The 21,454-nt window shown below is 47.8% G+C and overlaps 1 protein-coding gene across 1 annotated transcript in view; it reads right to left on the bottom strand.

Moving 5' to 3' along the window:
- NTRK3 (neurotrophic tyrosine kinase, receptor, type 3) overlaps nt 1-21,454 on the bottom strand; it is a 179,200-nt gene that overhangs the window by 23,815 nt on the left and 133,931 nt on the right. Inside the window, exons 12-14 of the mRNA XM_010152408.1 lie at nt 18,989-19,119; nt 14,774-14,946; nt 9,132-9,375 (exon numbers count right to left, since the gene is read on the bottom strand). Of these exons, the coding sequence (XP_010150710.1) occupies nt 9,132-9,375; nt 14,774-14,946; nt 18,989-19,119 (548 nt within the window). The remainder of the gene's footprint in view (nt 1-9,131; nt 9,376-14,773; nt 14,947-18,988; nt 19,120-21,454) is intronic.

Genomic DNA, 21,454 nt, shown 5'->3' with positions numbered 1-21,454 from the left:
ATCAGGAGGGGAAAGTCTGTAGAAACTCTGACCATGCAGGAATCAGGAGAAAAAAAGAAAGGTGATGGTTTATCTCCATGCAAACATCTTAATTAAGGAGGACAACGGAGATATTTGCATCTTAATTTTTCTAGGAAAGTCTTCAGTTTGTCTTGCCAAAAGGCTGTTCACACTGGGGGAAACCTTCAAGTCTAGCCCTCTCACTGAAAAAGTCATTACTCCATTCCAAATATTAGGAGAAAAAAAAAAAAAGCAGGCCAAGCCATAATTTATCCATGCTCCCACTACACTGGCTTGTAACTTTTCTGCTCCCAATTCTTTCGCTGATCATATTGAGGTTTGGAGCTGCTCCCCACATTTCCTGACCGGTGTGTGATCTCATGGCTGCCCCCCATGGTAAAGAAGAGCTGAGATCATGGTCCTGCAGGTGGGAAGGCAAGAGGAGGCTGCTGGCTGGCTGCGACGTGGAGGAGAAATGGATCCAACAGTGTACGGAAGGTGAGAGGAGAGGGTTTCACACATCAAAGTGTCCCTGACTGTAAGTGGCAGTGCTCTTCCCAAAGCATGAATGGTTCTCTTCCATATGCTCAGGCACACACACACTGTTTCTGGTCAACCTGGGGCTAGAATAATGAAGCTTGCTAGCATATGGTCTTCCACATTCTTCTGCTCTGGGTACAGTTTAAATCAGGCTACCTTGAAAAAACCTGGGAACCTCTGGCCTGTCCTATACAAAATCCTTCCTTGCTGCTGGTGACACCACAGAGGAACATGTTTTGGATGGATCTCCACCATGGGAGAGTCTTTCTGGCTCAAAACTAGGCACTGTGCTCTTTTCCATGTATCTCACAGCTTTCAGGGTAAGGACGGTGGGAGGAAGGGAGCACATGGCATGCAGGCAGCCTCTCACAGGTCTTTGGGAACCACACTTGGACAACAGGGAAACAAAACAGTTTCACAGTCAAGGGGGGAAAAACTATTCAAAGATGGGTAGGAATCACCCTGTCTGAATCTATTGACTAGACCCAGGGAACACTGAAAATGGAAGACTCCTGCTCTCCCTAGTTAAACTTAAGGGAAGGGAATTTTTTTTAAGGAAAAGGCTCCTGAAAACCCTGCAGAAACCTTGCTGTCTCAAGTTTTCACAGCAGTGGAGAACAGGCTTGGGCAGTTTGGCTACACTGAGAAACGATCACAGGTTTCTGAACTGAATCACTGACTTTCTGGAGATGGTGTCACTACTCCTCAGCCGGGTCCAGACTGGTTACTCCCAGTACTCTCCCCAGCTTTGAGTAAAGCAGAGATCAGCCTTGTAAGAGCAGCCAAAGTCCACTCAGCTAGGACCCTGACCTCAGTCAGAGATGCACAGGGGAGAGTATGGAAACAGAACAGCCCAAAGCACGTGTCCCACAGCATCTTCCAGTCCTCAACAGTCAGTGGCACAGGGATTTCCTGAAACTGGGGACGTATTCTGTGTTTGATAGCCTTGGAGAGATTACTTTGCTTCTACAATTCTGCTCAATCCCTTTTTCATCCCATCTCAGCTGTTGGCACCTACCATGTCCTGCGACAAGGAGTCCCACCATTTTACTACCCACTGTAGCATCTCCATTGGATCTGAACCTTATTTTTGGTCAGGAAATACTAGAAAACTAACAATTCCTCCCTATTTGGTTAAATCTATGACATCTGCAAATAGAAGGTCAGGAGTTAAAAACCATCAGGAAGCTAAACTGAAAGGTTTTGAACTCCCAGCTCTCCGGAACTCAGACCAATGGTTGGGAGAAAACAAAAGCCTCAATTCAAAGGTCTGGGAATGAGGCTGAGCTTTGATTGAAAGATCGTAAGTTTGATGAGCTCTCAGTAAGCGTATGAGGATTTGGGGGGAGCAGAGAGGGGTTAAGCATGGAGGTCAGTGTTTGGGTGAATATCGAGACTATATTAAAAAAAGTCTGAGCCAAATGACTTGCGGTGCAGCAGCAACATATCCTGAGCAGGAGAAGAGGTGAGTGTGGAGGTCAAGTATCATAGCAGGGAGTTTTTATTTCCCCAAAACAAACTGCTCTTTGTGCCTGTGCTTCAAAGAAGATGTCACCCGATTGTGAGAGCTCTTCACCTGCCACATCCCTCTCATTACTGAAATGAAATAAATGGCAACAGCATGAAAACAGCAACTCAAGCAGGAGAAAGACAGGTAGACAGCAAGGAAAAGGGGAGGGAGGAAACAGGGTGCGGGTGGAGGTCTTGTCAGGGTGGAGAATTAGGGCAATTACCATTTCTGAGAAAATGCCAGAAATACAACACAACCTAATTTCCCCAATTAATTCCTCTGCACTTGAGCTGCTTTGTGTGAAGGGCTCTTAATGTTTCAAACAGGAGGAAGGGGAAAAAAAAAGACTCAACATTTGTTTTTCCCTCAGTGTAGAAATGGGGAAGCGTCAAGGAAAAATATCTGGTGAAAACACAAGATGATGCTGTTACATCTTCCTTTCAGGAGATAAGGAACTGTGCCGCGAATTCAATTTGCAGAGATTTTTATAGGAACCACAGTGATATCAAAGACCAGCACATTCAGTATCACACTGACTTTTTCTGCACGCAGGACACACCAGGACGGCACAGAGACACTTAACCCACGCACCCACAGTGAGCGGTTCCATCGCCTCCCCTGTTTCCAGCCCTACTGCGAGTTAGAGGGAAATTGGTTCTTTTGCCCCAAACCACCCATCAGAGCAGTTGTGAGGCAGCATGGCATGAACTGTCCCCACGTGATGGGCCATACAGGTGTCATCCAGGGGGAACGATGGCAATGAAAACAAGGAAAGAAATAACGAATCAGGGGTTGGGATGATAAGACACATGGAGTAAACATGCTGAGAAGGGTACGCCATACTTTCAACAGCTCCTGCACGTAGCAAGACTATGACTCTGCCTGGTTTGCTCATCTGTATCAGTACTAGAGGTCTTCAGGTCACTATGAGACTTTTCTACCCTCACTTACATAGGCACGACAGAGCAAGGCATGTTCTTCAGGATCCCACTTAGTACAGGAGAAAATTAAAGTACGTTTCACTTCCAAGTCCTTTCCTTAGTGCAACATACATTTACAGAAATGAAACCTTCCCAACACCCAAGCAGAAAGGATGGAGAGAGAGTAGCACATCATATTTTTCACCTCAGAGAAGGGGTAGAAGAGGCAGAAGGCAATGCTCAGCTGCTTAGCATCTGCACAGCACTTCGGTGCTGGAAACGGTACTGAAGCTGAACATGGCACACACGTACCATCTACACAAGACCCCACACAACAGTCACCATGGCCAGGGCCTGAGCTCACCTCCCCCCACCCATCGACAGTGAAGCGGAGCTGAGCAGTGTGTAGCCTGGCTCGCTGTCTGTCCAAGCTGGCTGCTCCTGCCAGCGTACACCAGGTCTACAGTGAAACCTGAGAGTACCTGTTTTCCCTCACCCCAAAGCGAGTCAGTATCGCATCCCAGATAAAAATTCCGAGAGAGTTTTCCTCCCTTCCTCCCAGTTGGCATTCCCTTTTCTAGGCAATGGTGCACTCTCCAGCACATTCATGGCAGGGCTCCTTCCTGGAGCTAACAGGGCAATCCCCTGCGAGGACTGATCTCCCGTGCTGTGAACATGCTGCACGAGATGGACAGCAAAGCCAGAGAGAAAGCGTCAGGGGACACGAGAGGGTGTTGTACGGCTGAAGGACACACACAGGCATTAAGGACTTCTAGCAAGGACGCACAAAAAATGCTGGTGGGAGAGTTCAGCTGAACCTCTGCGGAGTGTTCAAAGCTGATGGGAGCAGAGCACTGTTGAGCGATGGTGTCATCATTTAGGGACCCTCTATTGAGGACAGCGTGGGTCAGACTAGATCTACTTTCAACGTGAGGCTTGTCTATCAGTGTTATCTACCATGCGGAATGAACCTCCAGAGGAGCACGACCCAGGCAGCTCCTAAACCTCAGTGATCTATTACTTGTGCGGAAACTGGAAAAATAACTGACTGTACCCAGGAGAAAGAAAACAATTTTGAACACCAGAGGAGAAGAACTGAAGTAAGAGATGGTCTAGATGGGAGATGGTCATCAGAAAGCAACCTGACAATTGGTACTGAAAATTATAAACAATATGGGTGTTTCACTAGCCATTTCAGAGAAAGACAATGCTTACAGTAAACCTTCGTGCTTCAGAGGAGGAGCTGTCTGCCAGAAGGATCCTAGGCTTTTTAAAGAACGCTGACCTAAGGCCAAAGTCATAGCAGAAATGTTGTTCTGGTTCTGATGGTCTAAGAATGTGAGAGGCAAGGTTCATAGGAAGAGATATTAATCTTTTATTAAACCAACTGATACTACTGAAGGGAAAAAACAAACAAACAAACAAAAAGCTCAGAGAGGGCTCATGTGTTTAAAATTCACTCTTTTTCCCCTTCCAACAATATCGCATGTTCTAATAAAAGATATTACTTCTTCCTGCAAACCTTGCCTCTCCCAAATCCAAACAATGTTCCAGAGTGGTGAGGACGCAGAAGCAGGGAGCTTTTTTTGTTATTATGTTTAGCTCTGTGTTGCTAGAAATAGAAACCTATTTTCAGAGCCCTTTGCAAATCCTGCATGTGTCTTTTTTTTGACAAGCAGGTGTCCTCTGCGTGATGAACTGTGGCCAGCTGTGACCAGAGGTACACCCAGCACAGACCTCTGGGAACGGATGGAGCTAAATCCCCTAGAGGTTTCAAGCCTGGCCCAGGATTTGGGGCAGGATGCCAGAAGGGTAGGACACAGGAGACCTAGACAGAAGGATGTCTTAATGAGGTTTAATGCCTACATAAATCCTTCCTCTGCCTGACATGTGTCTTCACTGCTGATGTCCCACCCCTGTCAGGACATTACCTCAGAAGTTATTAAGGACTGTTGTCTACGATTTAAGACTGTGTTCTCTACTAAAGATGAAGAAATACTGCCCTTTCCCTAGGCAGCTGCCACAGGATTTTGTTTTGGAACTGAATTACACACTCTGGGGCGAGAAAAGAAAACTATCTGGATTTTACTGGAGCACAGGCGAGTTCAGAGCCACAGAAGGGCTCTGGGAGCAATCAGACCCCAGTCTTCTGGCTGAGGGAGCAGCCAGGGGTCCTAAGCCCAGCCCCAGTGAAGCCCTCAGCTCCAGACAAACTCCCCCCCAGCCATGACAGCTCCATCTCCCTGGGCACACTGGGCAGGCTCCATGTGCCTGACGTGCTCCAATCTCCATGCCACACTCAGCTTGGCTGAGGCACAACGCCCCTGACCCGCAGCGTCCCACCACCTGCTGTCACAGCCCTGAGTCATGCCTAAAAAAATCACCTACTCACACATTTTTTTAAAGAAAACAACAAGGAAAATGAAATCCGCCCAAATCTTTTCTCTCCAATATGTATATATTCCTTCCCACAGAGACCCACACCAAAGATTGCACAGCACATTACACAACACATCACAGAAATGCTTCTTCAGCATCCCCGCCTTTACTCTTCACACAGATGCTGGGCTACTTCTCCCCTTCTCCCGAGTCCCTCCACTTTCGTCTGCCTTCTAATCAGATGCTGTTTCACCTCTCCCCACCTCCACAACCATCTTCTCTCCATCCTGTCTTGTTGAAAGAAGGTTTAAAGGCACCAGCTGAAGGGATCCCTCTGTGATGCACAAGGAAAAGGACAATCTGTCTTCAGGCAGAACATGGAGAGCCTTTCCGAGAGGGGAAACAAGCCTCTCTACTGCTTTTGTTACGCAAATGTTTGTTTTCTGTATCCAAATGTGTAACAGGAAATTAAGCAGTTCAACTTTGTTAAAGCACTTTTGCATCCCACAAATGCAGGAGCCAGATGGTGTTATTTCATTGTTTGAAAAGATTAAAAATGGGAAAGAAAGGAAATGGCTAGGAGCTAATGCTCAGCCTGGAACACACTCCCATACTCATGTGCCCAGTTATCCATGCTTGTGGGGCCTGGGCAGGAGTGAACATAGGGACTGAAGTGAGTCTGCTTGCAGAGAGCTCCAGACCTGTCACTTTGTGCCGGCTTTGAGATGGAATCTTCCCAGCAAATGACAAATTACAGTATTCTTCCCGGGCTGCAGCTTGGACACACCAAGAAATATTTTCTAGAAACCAGCTGAAATGGAACTTTGCTCCAGGTCCCACTGATAGGAATGGCAGGCTGTCGACAGGGGAGAGCTGCTGAGCACAAACACCGAGAACTGGGCTGGGGAATTTTACCAGGCAGGTTGTAGATGTGACCGGGAACAGCACCAAAGAATTTCAAAAGTTCATCTCTTCAGCCTCATCTCCACCTTCCATAGGTGAGACCCAGGAGCACTTTGGTTCTCACACTTGAAATCATTTGCTCTCTATCTGTATCCATTCAAAAGCTGTCACTTGGGGTATCTTGGTGGATTTGTGATGGGCCCATGAACTTGAAAGGATTATCTCAGGAGCTTTAAAGAGCCAGTTTTCATATTAGGAATCAAAACTACACAGAAGACAGCACAAATGCATAACTGTTGTGAAACCAAATTGTTTTTCTCAATGACATTTGCAGGAGAAAGTTAATGCTGCTTCTTAGCAGAGTTAAAGACAAGTCTAATACAGCCAATTCCCATGAGCCCCACCATGTGGCTTTGTTCGTGGCACAAGCAGGTTTCTGTTCAAAGTGTTGACTACTCTTGTTCACAGGGGATTTACAAGTGCAGGTTGTTACACAGAAACCAAAGAGCTTTCCCAGTCTGCAAACAGCAATGCTCACACCAGTTCTTGCAGAGAATGAATGTAGTGGTGCTGCACAAAGGGGAGGAGAGGACAGGTATGTGCTAGTGGTGGATGGGGAGGACAGAGACTGTCACGTAACTACGAGTGCACCAAAAGGGTGAATAATGAGACCAGCTCCTTGTGCTCTCCTGCTCCACAAGGTAGTGATTAGCAGAGGATACTGAGAAATTAACCTATCTGGGTTCTTCTCATATGTTGGGGGCAGTGTGGTTGGGCTATGGCTTCAGGAGGGATGAGGGACACTTGGCCCTTGGAGTTCTGGTTTCTGCTGGGGGGAATACATGGCCTCGATATGAATCCCGGCTCTGACACCAAATCCTGCTTTGGCCTTGAGCAAATCACATAAACCCTCTGTTCCTCATGCCACCATTGTAAACATAGGCAATCAGAACCTTATTTTGCTAGGACCCCTCTTTGGACAGTAACAGAGAAAAGGTCTCTATGCATGCAGAGCATGGGCTTACTGGTCAAAAGTTTTAAAAGTACCAAAAGTCACTGAAAAGAGAGAAAGGAAAATCAGCTAAGAACAAAATGATGTGCTGGTCTGAGGCTCAGCTCTTGCTCTGGTGAACAGGTGATAACTAGTTATTGCTTTGGTCATGCACAGCAATTATGTTAGCAAAGCCCACTAAAAAGCCCTATGACACTGCATAAGATAGCATGGAGCAATCCTCGGCAAAGCATTTGGCACAGACAGGATGAGGTCTAAAGGACACCACCACGAAGACGACATAAAATGCCACAACAGTGAACTGGCCTATGGAGATCTCAATCCTCACTTTTTGGGGTCTCCCCCAGCCTTCACGTGGCAATAGCAGCAAATTCTCCCCTTGCAGGGAGAGCTCTCGGTGCTGCAGGAATACCAGCTTGGCTGGGGTTGCCTCAAGCCATGTGACAGACTGTGGTTGGGGTAGTTCTATCACAGCTGAAGGAAAGAATCAGGCAAGAATGTGGGTAATCACACGGGCTGCTTCTCATCCTCCTCTGGGTCCTCTCTTCCCTACTCGCTCCTTCCTGAAGTTTCAGAAGTGACGAGACTTTAGACACCTCTCTTCCCTCATCACTGCCCAGCCACTGGACCAGACCTTTTCCCAACATGGGCTTTTGTGCTGCACAGGGAAGATTGGTTCCCTCGCTGGTAATTAAACTCGGCGATAAGCCAATGTCTTGCGCTTGGAAAGCTGATACAACTCAGCAGAAATCTGATCACCTTTTTTTTCCTCACCAATCAAATTAACTCTACTTGGCAACTGCCTATCACACAAAGAAAACCTTCTGAATCAGATCAAGACCATAGATCAACCCTTTCCCAGGGAGCTGATAGAAATCATCCTCAGAGCCAAACATCCATGTTGTAACCACAAATAAACCAGCCTTACTCCAAGCACCAGGCTAGAAATCACTACTCCTTAGTCTGAAAAGCTCTCCCTTGCTGGTGGATGTCCCAGTGACAAATGCTTACTCCAGTGCGCTTCAAACTCTGCACATCACAGCTTCTCCTGTAGCCGAGGAAGGGTAAGAGACACACTGTCACCCCAGAGAGGTTGCCATCCCGGGCAGACAGGGCAGTGCAGACAGGTACAAAGGGACTATGCAAGACAAGGGAACAGTGCGAGCACAAATCACAGAAGAAAAAGCTGGAAAGGCATTCCGGACTCACTGAGTCCATCCCCAGAGACAAGTGCAAGATTAGCCTCTGCACTAAACCCAGGCATTTTTATCTAGCTGCTTCCTGAACTTCTTTTAATGACAGGCACTCAGCAACCTACCCCTGGCAAATTATTCCATTGTCTAAATGATGACCCTGCTGCAAAAAAAGTGTTTTGAGGTCGATCCTAAATTGCCTATTATTTCCTCTTCCATATTTTATGCACTTATCAGTCAGTCTTTAAGTTGCCTTTTCTCTAGGTCTCTGTATTAAGTTTCTTTAATCTAACACAAGAGGTCACAGCCCTTAGTCTCTGTCATCTCTTTGGATTACCTTTAATTTATCAATGTCTTCAAAAAAGAGGGGGAAAAATAGGAAAGAAATAAGAATAAGATGACTTCAGAGCCATCCCAAAGCATGTGACTGTGTGCTGGGGTATCACAGAGAGCTCTATGTGTAGGCATCTGCATGGATGTCTGAGCTACAGGCATGCCCAGGACTGAAAAGGAGCGAGGACAGTGATTCAGGGATGCCTGATTGACATCTGTGTGCATGTTTCAGTGAGGGAATACCAAGCAAGTGAGCCCAAGAGCTGCGAAAACTGATTTACTGTAACATTTCCTAGTCTCCCTTTGCTCTGAGCATCAGACTGCCGCTGGAGCTGCCTTACCCTGTAGTAATCAGTGCTGTAGACATCTCTGGACATCCCAAAGTCTCCAATCTTCACCAGCAGGTTGGCTCCGACCAAGCAGTTCCTGGTGGCCAGGTCTCTATGGACAAAGTGCTGGGAGGCAAGGTACACCATTCCAGAGGCGATCTGGCTAGCGATGTGGAGCATCTGGGATAGCCCTAGCTCCCCTTTGGCTTGTCGAGGCTGCCCATCCACGAGGATCATAGCATCTGGGCCATGTGCCCTATAGGGAGGAAGAAGCAAAAAGCATAGAGTTGGGTCTCAAAAGTGACCAGGAGATAGGAATCCCACACGGTCGCTGTTCCTGCTGGGGTAGGGACTAGCCCCCAACTCTGCACTGTGAGGATGTACACACAGCTGCAGTGGAAAGAAAAGAAGAAAAGCTTAAGAGAACAGGAGGTTGGGGGAATATTTGATGGGTGGGTGCCATACATCCTTCTCCTGTCCTTACTTTTCTGCAAGCAAGCTCTCATGGCCACAGATGGAGACAGACTGCCAGGACAGAGGGACGATTGGCTTGATGCAACACAGACGTTCTTCTCTGGCAAGACCTAGGCAAAACTAATGGGCCTCCAGGTATTTACATGTGTGCTCCAGTTAATTCTTATACCTTGGAAATCTTTCCAGAGGTAGAGGTGTCTCCCCCTTTTCTTCCCAGCCATCACATTCTTGCTACCTAGCCTATTAATCCCAAACAGCGTCTTCTTTTTCCTCCAGCCACCATATCAACAAACCATCTCCCCCTGACCAATACAGCCAGAGATCACATAAAATATTTAAGAGGACCACCAGCAGCTTCATCCCTGGAAAATACCTTTTATACCTTAAGGTATCCCAGAGGTACTGTAACACAGGTACTATAAACTGTGAAGGCACGAGCAGAGGTATAAAGGTTAGACGTGGGTATCAGCTGATGCAGAGAACATCCTGGGCAACAAAAGGAAATATTTTGCTGAACCAAGTGCATTGGAAATGCAGGACTGAAGGTCAGTCTTATTCCTGTCCTATCCCTTTTTTTAGTCCCCTCCCTTGCTATGTACCAAGGCTGCCCTTGCCATGCTCCCTCTCTGATGTCTCTTCCCCTGGTAGAGCTCACCCTGTGGTAGCCTGTGTGAAGGTGGAATAGCAAAAGCCCTCGTATTTAGGGAAAAGCAAGAGAATTTGCTGTGACCTTCCTCCTTGTGTCTAAGACACAGCACAGCATTTCCTCTGAGGCTTTCATACTGTTCTCTCTGAAACAATTCCTGGCATTTCACCCCTGTCATCAGCAGTAACCCCATGGAGAGCTAGCAAATTGAAGTTACACATACAGAGCTTTCCCTCCTTCTCGACACAGGACTGAACAACCCACCACAAGTCCCAGACCGTTCCCATCCTTTGTCTCTGTTTCCTAGTTTTTCTGTGGGTCTTGAGGGTGCACCAAAGGGATTATCATCCAGGCATTTGGGGCTCAACTGATAGTTTTTCAAATGCCCTTGTCTTCAGCTACCTCCTGCTGCCCTACCCCTAGGAACACGGCTCTGAAGGTCCCCTCCTGGTAGAAAGGACAGCTGAAAGAAGAGAGGAACCCCAGAAATGAGTGCTGATGAACCAGGAATGTCTTTTGGGAGCCACCAGTGGGTGATGCTGCAGTGAATGCGAGATGAATGTGAAGTGGGGCTGGGGCTGCCGGAGGAATCTCGGAGCCTTGTGGGCATGGTGGGAGCAGCAGCACACTGGAAGAACTGCTAAGGGCAAGGAGTAGTTGCAGAAGAGTGTATGCAGAAATGACTGCTTGATGTCTTATTTAAACAGCCCACAGAGAGGTTTTCCCCAGGAAATTTCCTGATGGTGACAACAGATGTCTACAGCAGGTGAAGATGAGCCAGGAATGAGCAGGTTAGCTAAAAACAGCAAAGCAGGCCAAACAATAGCTTCTGAAGCTGTGCTGGACAGTTTGTACCAGTCATGCCTTGCAGTTACACCATATTTAGCTGCAGCTGATACCTGTTGTCATCAAAGGTAAACATTGCCAAGTGAGAAGTGAAAGATGTATCATTATCTCATCACTGCCACCTTTTTCAAATACAATAATGGCCTCCAAAAGAAAGTCTGTGAAGGAACAGGTGTGATCTTTAAAAAATGGTCAGCCAACACCTTTATTTCACTGGCTCTTTGTACATGCTACTATATAGGACACATCTCGATATGTCCTATATACAACATACACCTCCCTCCCTGGTTGTAGTCCAGAAGAAAGAAGTATCAGCACATATATAAGATTAACAGGAGGAATATTAGGACATGTAGTTGTGTCAAGAAGCCTGCAGGGAATATGAGTGGGGTCTGCCTATCTCTTCTTGGGGAAAGGGGTTTCATTTAGCTTTACAGAAAGGTCATAAGATTGGGTGGATCCCCAGTTAAAAAACTGTTGGGGATTTTTGCTATTATGGAGCGATCGAGGCTTTTGCCAACATGGGGAAGAAAATCACCCCTCTGGCTTCCTCTGCTGAAACCCCTCTTTCTGTCCCAAGACAATTTGACTGTGGGGCTGCTCTACTGGAAGGGATGACACAAAACCATCATAACTCTGCAAATTTTCTGTCAAAGTCTGTTGCCTTTCTGAGTTAAGGGCAAATGGTAACATCCTACTACAGACTGCAAAGAGGGTCTGTAACAGCAACGTGCAAATATCCCTAATTCAGATTTGCTGCTGCAACAGAGAAAAAAGCTAAAACAACAGTGACAGAAGGAAAGAAGTGATGGAGATACTCGGTGTGCAGAGAGGGAAGGCGGTTGCTGCAGACCCTCGAGCAGTGGGGCTGTGTGCCGGGGAGTCTCCAGTCTTGCCACGCACACATCGTGCAAGCAGCCTCCAGCCCCTATGTACCCCAGCCCTAGGGATGCCATGCCTCCTGGACATCAATGCCTGTATTTCCCCACAGCAGGATCTTTTCACTATCCCTCTTCCATCAGCCAGGACACCACGACTGCAGTCTCCCACAGTGCGGGGAGCAGGGTAAGCTGTTGCACCATCAGCAGTGGTCTTAATCGCAGGGGTCCTGGGAGGCGTGTAGAGCCATCCCAATACAAGCCACCTCTAGCCCAGCTGGTAGGTGCTGATGCTAGTGCTTCCCCTTGCCGCACCAGTTAATTTTACAGACCAGTAAAATTCTCTCTCTTCTCTGGGAAGCCCACAAAGATCTAACAACACTTAGGGGAATTTATTTATTGATATTTTCTCTAGGAAACTGTGTCTAAAGTGAGCCTCTTCCATTTTACTGCTTTTCCAATGTCTGCAGTTAAACTGGGAAAAGTCCATCTGAGTGTCTCTGACAGACTCCCAGCGTCCCTGGCCTCCAGTGCCTGGGAGCAACTGTCTCCTGCCGTGGGCTGAGTGAACCATGCCACAATAAAAAATGCTACTGAGGAGTGCCAGGCACTCCTGCACCACCAACCCTGTCTGACCCCCTTGCAGCCCCCATCCCCCTGAGTTTCCTACCAGCAGATAGCTGACCCAACAAGTAAAGCCCAAGACTCTCTTTCCATATGTCCACTTAGGTATTTTGAGTTCCGCTTCGCTGGGTATAAGCTCCTTTGTCCTAAAAGCCAGATTCCTTTGGGAAACAAAGGGATTCCGCTGCCTATCACACACTCATGTGCAGAGAAGGTAGCTTGTAGCTGTTTGTCCATAGCAGAATAAGAAGGAAAAGCTGGCAGTTAAGTGCAGCTGGATGATGTGAGGCTGCAATCCTGGGGACCACACATCTGGAAAGTTTCTTTTCCTCCATAAAGGCCCAAGATAATACAACAACAAGCTTTCTTCTCCAGTGACACTGGGACAGGCCCTGGGTTCCCAGGGCATGAGTGTTTCTCAGACGTGTCCCAGGGCAGGGTTGGGACCCACGGGTAAGGGTAGTCATGATATTAGCCTCAGGACCACACTGTTGTGTGAAACAATTCCACAGAGCATTGGCAGTGGACACGAGACATCCCTCTGAGACAGCAAAAGAGCCTGGTTTGGACTAAACTGTTTTGGGAGGTCAATTAGAGAGGGAAGCTATGTCTCAGCTGTAATGTCTACCTTCCCTAAGGAGAATAAGGTTGCTGGTTCTGCCAGGAAAAAAAGATGGGTCAATTTTCTGCTCTTCCTTGTGAAGCACTTCAAGAATGCAGACTCTCACGCTCTTCTTTAGGCTGCCTCCCTCCAGCCACAAGCCTGAGGCACTGTCCCTAACACTGCATCCCCAGCCTGAGCTAAAACAGTTTCAGCTCAGTGCGCAGTTTCATACCGGTAAGCAGAGTTCAAGCTGCTACTGCTGGGAGGTTGCTGAACCTCTGCAAGACAGTGGACCACAAAAGAGGGTCACAGGGTAGCTAAGGCTGCTCCCCCTTGAACGTGGGTCTGAAGAGCTCTGCAAGGCTGGTGTAGCGTCAGCCTTCACTCATCCTACCTTGCCAAGGATGTCATCTATTCAGAGCCTGAGACAAGGATTGAGCTATAAAATCATATTCCATCTACCCACAACTATTCAAAAATCAGGAAGGAAACCAACACAGGGATGTTCCCAGCTCAGCCACCGCCCTGCAAACACCCGAGGGGAGCTGCAGATTGGCACTGCTTGGTGGAGGAAGTCCTGGGGTCCTTCCCCATAGCTCTTCCGGTGCTGGTGATTGCTTAGAAATTACAGTCTCAGGGAAAGACCTGTGTTTCCTGGTTAGAAACTGACTGTGATGGCAGAAAAATGATCACCGAGTGTATCCCAAATCCCAGATCAAGATCTGCTGTGCTCAAGCTTCTTGTTCCCGCTGCAATCATGTTCACACTTCACAGTCAAAACAGGAAAATATCAAGGGTCCAATTTTCTAAACACTGGGAAATAAAACTACTAATTATTTCAAGAGGTAAGTACCACTCCACTTGCACACAGGTTTCAGAGCATAATTTCTGTATCGTGGGAGAGCAGCACCACAAACATCCTCCCACGGTTGCTCCCTGCCCCTCACACTGATGGATTCAGGGTGCACAAATGATCTGCCTCATGCTGATGAAATGGTTGAATGATGGTGGAGGGGGGAGCTCCAGCAGTCTGCTTCTCTCTAGAGGCAGGGAAGGCAATTATGGCACTTCGTCAGGCGTTGCCTAAGTTCTGGAGTAGCACAGTGCCACAGGTTAGGGTATTTCGTATCTCTCTTAAGGTATCTGCTGGATGAGCTGAGGGAAGAAGGCTAGTGGCCTTCCTGCTTCAGCAGGGCATGGCTTTGCTGGGTGTATGGGACTGAGAGCTGCTGACAGTCATGGCTTCCTGTCCTTCTGTCCCCACGGGACAGAGAGGGATTCCAACCATGGTCCCTGCAACTTCAAACTTGCTGGGATTGGGAAAGAAAAGTCTGTTTTCCGTAGTTCACAGGAATCATCCCTGGGAGTACCTTAGAGGAAACACAGGGGTAGGGCTAATAAAGCACCAAATCCGGTGAGGACCATCATCTCCTACACGCTGTCCTTGGAACAACCAGCTCTCACTATCCAGCCCACCAGCATCCACATGGCAGTGGTCTCACTGGTGCTCCACAGATCTCCAAGCCAACCCGAGGCTGCGGAGTGGATGCACAGCATCTCCCATGCCCTCCTTTGCACATACCTCAGGAACTTGTTCAGGTCCCCGTGCTTCATGTACTCGAAGACCATGATGAGTGGGTCGCCGTCACCACACACGCCATAAAACTTGACGATGTGCTCATGCTGCAGGTTGGTGAGCAGCTCTGCCTCCCTCTGGAAATCCTTGCGGGCTGCCAAGGTGGGGTCTTTTAGTGCCTGAAAGAAGGGGCACAGATACACACAGGGTGGGCTCAGGTAGGAGCAAAGCCAGAATAAGGGGAGCTGATGAGGAAGGGAAGGGAGAGGAACCACTGCCACTGGCTTGGTTGCACAAGGGGGGCTGACAGTAGGTGCTGGTGGCACCACCTCAGCGTTTTGTTCACGTAGCTACTGGCCCAGCAGGTTCCCCAACTCATTTCCCAGGCAGCAGCAAACATGCCTCAGAGGGTAATAGCTTCCAATTATTCCCAGCTTGGGCAGGATTTGTACTGGTGACCTAGGGGTGAATGGCTTCATATCTCATTATTATTAAATTCCTGAGCCAGCCAGTCCTTGCTATCTGTCTTTTATTTTGAAAGAGCTGACTACACTGCCTTTATTCAGAAGATGGATTTGCCTGGCTGTGCTGTTATTGTGTGGATTTTTCAAACTGCCTCTGAAGAAGGACACTGTCAAGTCTTTTCTCATAATTTTTAAAATCATGTTTTTATTCCCTGCTGTTTATAACAGCTCCCTTGGCAGACTGATGCTGAAATCGGTATCCTTATTGAGAATATCTCATCTTCCACATCTGAGCACACCATTTTGCCATTGGCAGGGTAGCTTGCAGGCTCCAGGCTGTGTGGACCTGCTTGACATTGCAGGGTTGTTATGAAGATGTTGCTGTGGGTACAGCCAGTGATCAGGGAGGGTTCTCCAGCTTTGGAGGCCACTTGTTTGTGCATTATTGTGCAGTTGCGTCGGAGAGCTAGTTTGAAAGCAGTGTGTTTTCATCCCAGGGCTCATCAAGAGAGGGCTCTTCCATGAGCACTTAGTAAAAAATGCTGAAGTTCAGGTGTGATGGGCATGAGAATCTGCACTGTCTCTGCAAACATTTAAGGAAATGAAGAGGCAACTCTGGGTTTGAGTTGTTCGGTCTCAGTATTATTCTTCCCATCCTCCACATTCCAGGACTCTTTAGTACCAGTTTGGGTTTTAACCATGCAGCCTAATGGCAGTTGAAAAGGATTCAAGGCAACTTGTTTCAGTTACCTCCGGATTCAATCTGATGTGCACTGGTTCCCCCTCAGTGACAGGGAACAGAGGTAGCTCTCCCCTTACCTACACACAACTACACGTGCCCCCTTTTCCCCATGCCTTGAATCTCCTCCTGCTGACAGGATAGGTGGCACCCTCAGGTGCAGGCTCCAATTTACGTGCAAAAAGGGATGTTAAGCATCAGAAAGCTGTGCACAGAGGAAGGGGTCGAACACGCTGCTAATGCTTCTCCATCTGGTCCACGGCACCGCTGGGTGCAATGCCATGCACTGCAAAGCAGTGAGTCCTCCAGAGCAGCTGCTTTTCCTCTTGGAGCAGAACTCCTGCAAAGCTTTGCCCAAGCTTTAGGACACTGCCTCACCTCCTTCTTCTGCCCCTAGTCACAAGGCGTAATACTGCTCTAATTCTATGTCCTCTGGGACAGCTTGACAAGAAATATTTAGATGGATGTTAGTTACACTGTGCAGATGGCAAAGCATCCATCCTTATCTCAGGCACCCAATTACTTTTAGTCATTTAATATCTTCATAATGTTGATGCTACCCTATTTTTCCCCAGGAAAACAGTCCCCTCCCCCATCACTCTTTTCTCCCTCTTTTCCTGCACTTGCATGTAATGTTTCAAGCGACAGCAAGTTTAGGTTTCCTCTCCTTCATGTGCAATCTTCTCTACAAGATGCCAGGACCGTAACTTTGTAAACAGCATACACCAAAAAATAAAAATAAGTATACTAAAAATCCCACATTACTGAGTTTGCAGCACTTAGAAAGGAGGGAAACAGGAGCTGAAGTGGTGGAACAGGGGAAGAAGACCAGGATCAGAGGAAGAGAAGGGATGCCTCACCAAAACCACTGAAATGCCTCTCCTGGGAAGCTTTGGGGTGGACTGCATTTGTGCCTTCATCACACAATTCCTATGGGACATCTGGCAAGTCACTCAGCATCTGCAGGTTGCAGCCGTTGTCATGAACTGTCAGTTGTTCCAATATTCCCTGGGAAATCCCTCCAGGTCTGTGCAAGCTCCGCTTGTTTACTGCGGCAGCAAGGGTCAATGTGGGTCTGGCACCTGCTGCCTGTGGGGCTGGAAAGGCAGGTCAGCAACTCCATCCTGCACATAAGTGGATCTTTTCAGCTCAGTTTCCCTCCTTCTCCATCTGCCCTCTGCAAAATGGGGATGATACAACCCCTGCACCTCACTGGGAAGCTGTGAGTATGAGCACACTCACATCTAGGGAGCTCTCAGACACAGAAGTGATCATCACAATGAAGCAGCCCATAGAGAAATGAAAAATACATGTTCAGAGGACTTGCCCTGGATACCAACCCCTCCAGCTTTTCTAGTGCTTCGTAACCTCAACGCTCTTTGCTGAATATAGTTTTTGTGCATTTCTTAGGATGTTTTTAGAAGCAAGCTGAATAAAACAGGAAGCTTGCTTGTCCATGCCATCACATCAAAACTAAACTCAGCTTATCTGCAGGGCTGCAACCTTTAGATCTGCTGAAAATCTGAGTTCATTTAACTGAGAGAGTAACACAGCCGCTTTCTTTGGCCCTGGGAGGGAGTCCCTGACAGCAGAGCAGAGGTAGACTTTAGGCTGTGGACTGAGCTGCCCTAACCAGCATGTCCTGCTGCTGCCCTGAGCTGCAGTGACTGGGGAGGTAGTTCTCAGCCTCCATCGGGAGCATGAGATCTTCAGGAAATGCAGCCAAATCTCAACTTAATATGTAAAGGCTTTTTTACTTTCTTTTTTTTTTTTCCCCCGCTGTCAGACTTATAATGTGGCCCAAATTAGAAGGATTTTTTTCCTGCCCTACTCCTCCCCCTCCAAGCTGGCAAGAAGCCAGATTTTAAGGCCCTGATCCGAAGCTGGATCTGTGTGATCTTGTAGGATGAAAGGCACTCTGGAGATGTAAGCTCATAGTAGCAATTAACAGAAACAAGTTCGGATGCTGTTTCTGCCTACATGCAAATGAAACTCGGAAGAGACCTAAGAGACAGGATCACATAAGGGACGGCTGACAGTGATAGGCAGGTACCAGCCATATAATCAGGCAATTAATCATATGGGTAGCTGTGCTACCTCGGCTTTTACCAGTCTCAGAGGTGAAAGGTACAGTCTTGCAGTTCACAGCCAAAGCATAAGGGGACAAATGAGCTAAAAAAAAGGCTTGAACTGTCAATGATTAAAACAACTCAAGTATCTGCATGCCTCCAGCATCCTGGAGAGAGTGGTGGAACCTTTCTCCCTGTAGAGCATCAGTTCAAATGCAGATCTTCTTCCAAGGAGTTAGGAGCCATCAATTAACTCCCAGGGATTAGACTGTGTGTGCCTGCCAACTGGTGCCACTCGAGGAGAGCACATTTCTGCACTGAGTGGTCTCCCTGCCCAGAGCCACACTGATGGGGCGCAGCTCACATGAGGACCCTCACAAGGATGCAAAGAGCACAGCACAAGCCCAGCTGAACTTGGGTTGGCTTGAAATCACCAAAACAGGAGCAATCTGTGGCTAGGCAAGCAGGAGCTGAGCCGAGTTACTTTGCCCATCTTGCAGTAAATTGATCCCAGAAATTGGTTAGTCGTGCTTAGCTTTTAAGTGCTCATTTTTGCTGAAGCCCTTTTCTGTTTCAGCTTCTGCATGTTCCACAAAGAGATAAAATCCGGAAAGAGAAGGGCCTCGCTCCCTCACGGAGGGAAGGTGGGCTCCACACTGCGCTGCTGCAGCTGCACGGGAGCTACAGCTTCCAGACCAGCTTCTCCTCCCCGTCTGTCTCCTGGCCGCGTCGGCAGGAAGAGAGGCTTTGGCACTGGTGAGAATAGACAACCTTGAAGCGAAATGCTGAAACTTTGTGTGACTAAGTGGATTTACCACAATCTCCGGCATCAGATAAATCTCCGCCCCTGGCCCCCAGCCCTCCCCTGCTTCCCTTTCCCACGCAGGCTCATCCAGCCTCGCTTAGCCAGCCCCTGCCGTACTCCCTGCCATTCACCCTTGGGATTTACCTTCACTGCCACCAGCATTTTGTCATTGGTAGGGCTGAGGTTGTAACACTCGGCCAAGAACACCTTCCCAAAGGCACCTTCTCCCAGCTCCCTCTTCAAAACGATGTCTCTCCTCTTAATATGCTGGACATCTGTTGGAGGGAGGGGAGGAAGAGGGAGAGGGTTGAGGGAAGAATGAATCAGGGTTAATTCAGGGAATGGAAAACAACTAATTCAATTTTCTAGAAAGCTGCAAAGGATCTGAAATTGCTTTGCAAAAATATCTACAGGGATCTTTTTACCCACCCACGGAACGCAGCCATCTCTGGGATGGAGCTAGTCTCATGCAAAACATCTATGAGGAATGTACTTGAGGTTTATCACGTTCTCGCTACAAGCTTGCGGTGGGCTTGTCCTCAGAGGGAGGAATCTTTAGGGCAAAATCTGCTACCAAGACCTGAATCTCTTTGGAGTGATCCTGGAAATAATTAATCGCCTGTGAGGCACACCAAAGGTCACATACTTCCGATGCCAGGCAGGATGAGATTAGAAGGTCCTGTTGAGTTTTGCATTTCAATCGGGATCAGTTTAAACCCAAACTCAGGCAGATTTTTGAGGCTGAACCTTGACAAGCCAAAGAATTCCCAAGGGGAGAAGGACCACTGACCCCCATGCACCGTAGGGCACTAGCAGGAGCTGGTTGGAAGTAGCGAGTGCTGCCCCGCAACGAGACCCTGACCCTGCAGGCATCACCTATGTGACTGTTCCTTCAGAAACAAGGTTATCCCAGGATAAAGTCACTGGCACAACAGGCAAACTCAACCCATTAGTTTCAATGATCCTTTCCACTGACATTTATGACGGCGAGGACTGACAGAGAATAGCAACAGAGGCTTCAGGAAGAATCAAAAGAGCAATAGCTATTGATTTAATGCAAGTACAGAGGCCTATGAAGATTGGTCTGCTCAGCTAACAGGGCCATCCATATGAAGATCTACCCAGGGAGCAGGCACCTGCAAGGTTAGATGAGTGACTAGCAGGATCTCCCCAAATGCTGGGTCATGATCAAATGTCAGTGGTTGCTGGGAGAGCTTGGGGGTCTCCATACTCTTGTTTGGGGATAATACAAGGGCACAGCAACTTCCTGCCAAAGATCTAAGCACCTTTCTGGCATCGCAGTGCCCACACAGCTCCTCTGGAAATACAGAGGCTGTTTTTAAATGCTTGTAATGACCTGTGGAAACAGCTAGAGATGCACAGCCACCCATAGCATTGTCTGGAGAAACAGTAGCCAAAACTTCCTCTAAACTGCCCATCACTGGAGCTTACTGTCTCTCTTGAGAACTGTGGAGCACAGACCACCCCCAGCTTCAGCCTGATGGTCATGGTGGGGCAGTGAGAGCCAAACACTGTTCTCCAGTGCTTGGTGAGGAAAAGCCGATGTATCAGCGGTCTCCTCCAGCAGAAGCATTAGATGGGACAGTGCCTTTTTCCCACTCGTACCCTGGCGCATTCATGACTTGGCCCTGCATCTGCTTCCTCACAAACTGGACTGCTTTTCAGTCTTTCCCATCTCCTCCACATGCCGCAGGAACCGCAGGGTATGCATCCCTTAGCTCAGATGCATTTCCCTTGAGGTACTGCGGGTGCAGGAGGCAGAGTTGACTGACATTGCCTTTCAAACTGGCTGCAAGGCAGCATCACTAACAGTGATCAACCTGCCACCAGCTCCTACCATCCAGGCACCCGAGTAGGCACCTATATCACCCATGAAAACATATGCCCCACAACGACATAGGTACCACTTAATGCATCAAAAAGCCAATGGATTAGAAGACTAATGTCCTAACGACTTTCATATAATTAAGCTTTCTAATTAGGAGCTCACGGGCAGGTTGAAGGAGCTGCCATCTCTAGCCCTTTTGCTTGTTTGGGAAGATGGATGCTGTGAGATTGTATAAGCAATGGGCCTTGTAATGAATAATGCCTCCATAGAGAATTCCCGTCGACCTTTTCATTAATTGTTCAATAGACTGAAAACGGTTAGTTACCAATATTAATAATATTAGTAACATTAAAGCACAGGGTGGTAGGCATATCCAAAATTACTTTGGTTTTAAATCTGCAGTGACAGCCAGGGAGAACAAATCACATGTGGACTTTGCCTTCTCCACCTGGTTCAGTTGAGTGTTTAAGGAGTACCTTGAGAAATCTGAAACATTAGGTGTTGAAATGTTAAGTGATGCACTTGGGTGAGGAAAGTCCTAATCTAGGAAAAGCATAAATGGCACCAATTTACTTAATCGAGTAGAGGAAAAGGTTTTTTTCCTCTTTCTCTTGGCAAGCACTTCTATAGCACTCATCACTACAGTACCTAGGATTTGCTGTATTGACAAACCATGTATTTGCATTCTTGGTCTGCTGAACAGCAGCAGGCAAGAAAGCTGCAGGGAAATGATCTTGTATTAAGAGGAGCCCAAGGACACT

This window comes from Eurypyga helias, unplaced genomic scaffold (genome assembly GCF_000690775.1).
Source record: "Eurypyga helias isolate BGI_N326 unplaced genomic scaffold, ASM69077v1 scaffold11570, whole genome shotgun sequence".
NCBI classification, from domain to species: Eukaryota; Metazoa; Chordata; class Aves; order Eurypygiformes; family Eurypygidae; genus Eurypyga; species Eurypyga helias.
This window is presented reverse-complemented; position numbering and strand designations above follow the sequence as displayed.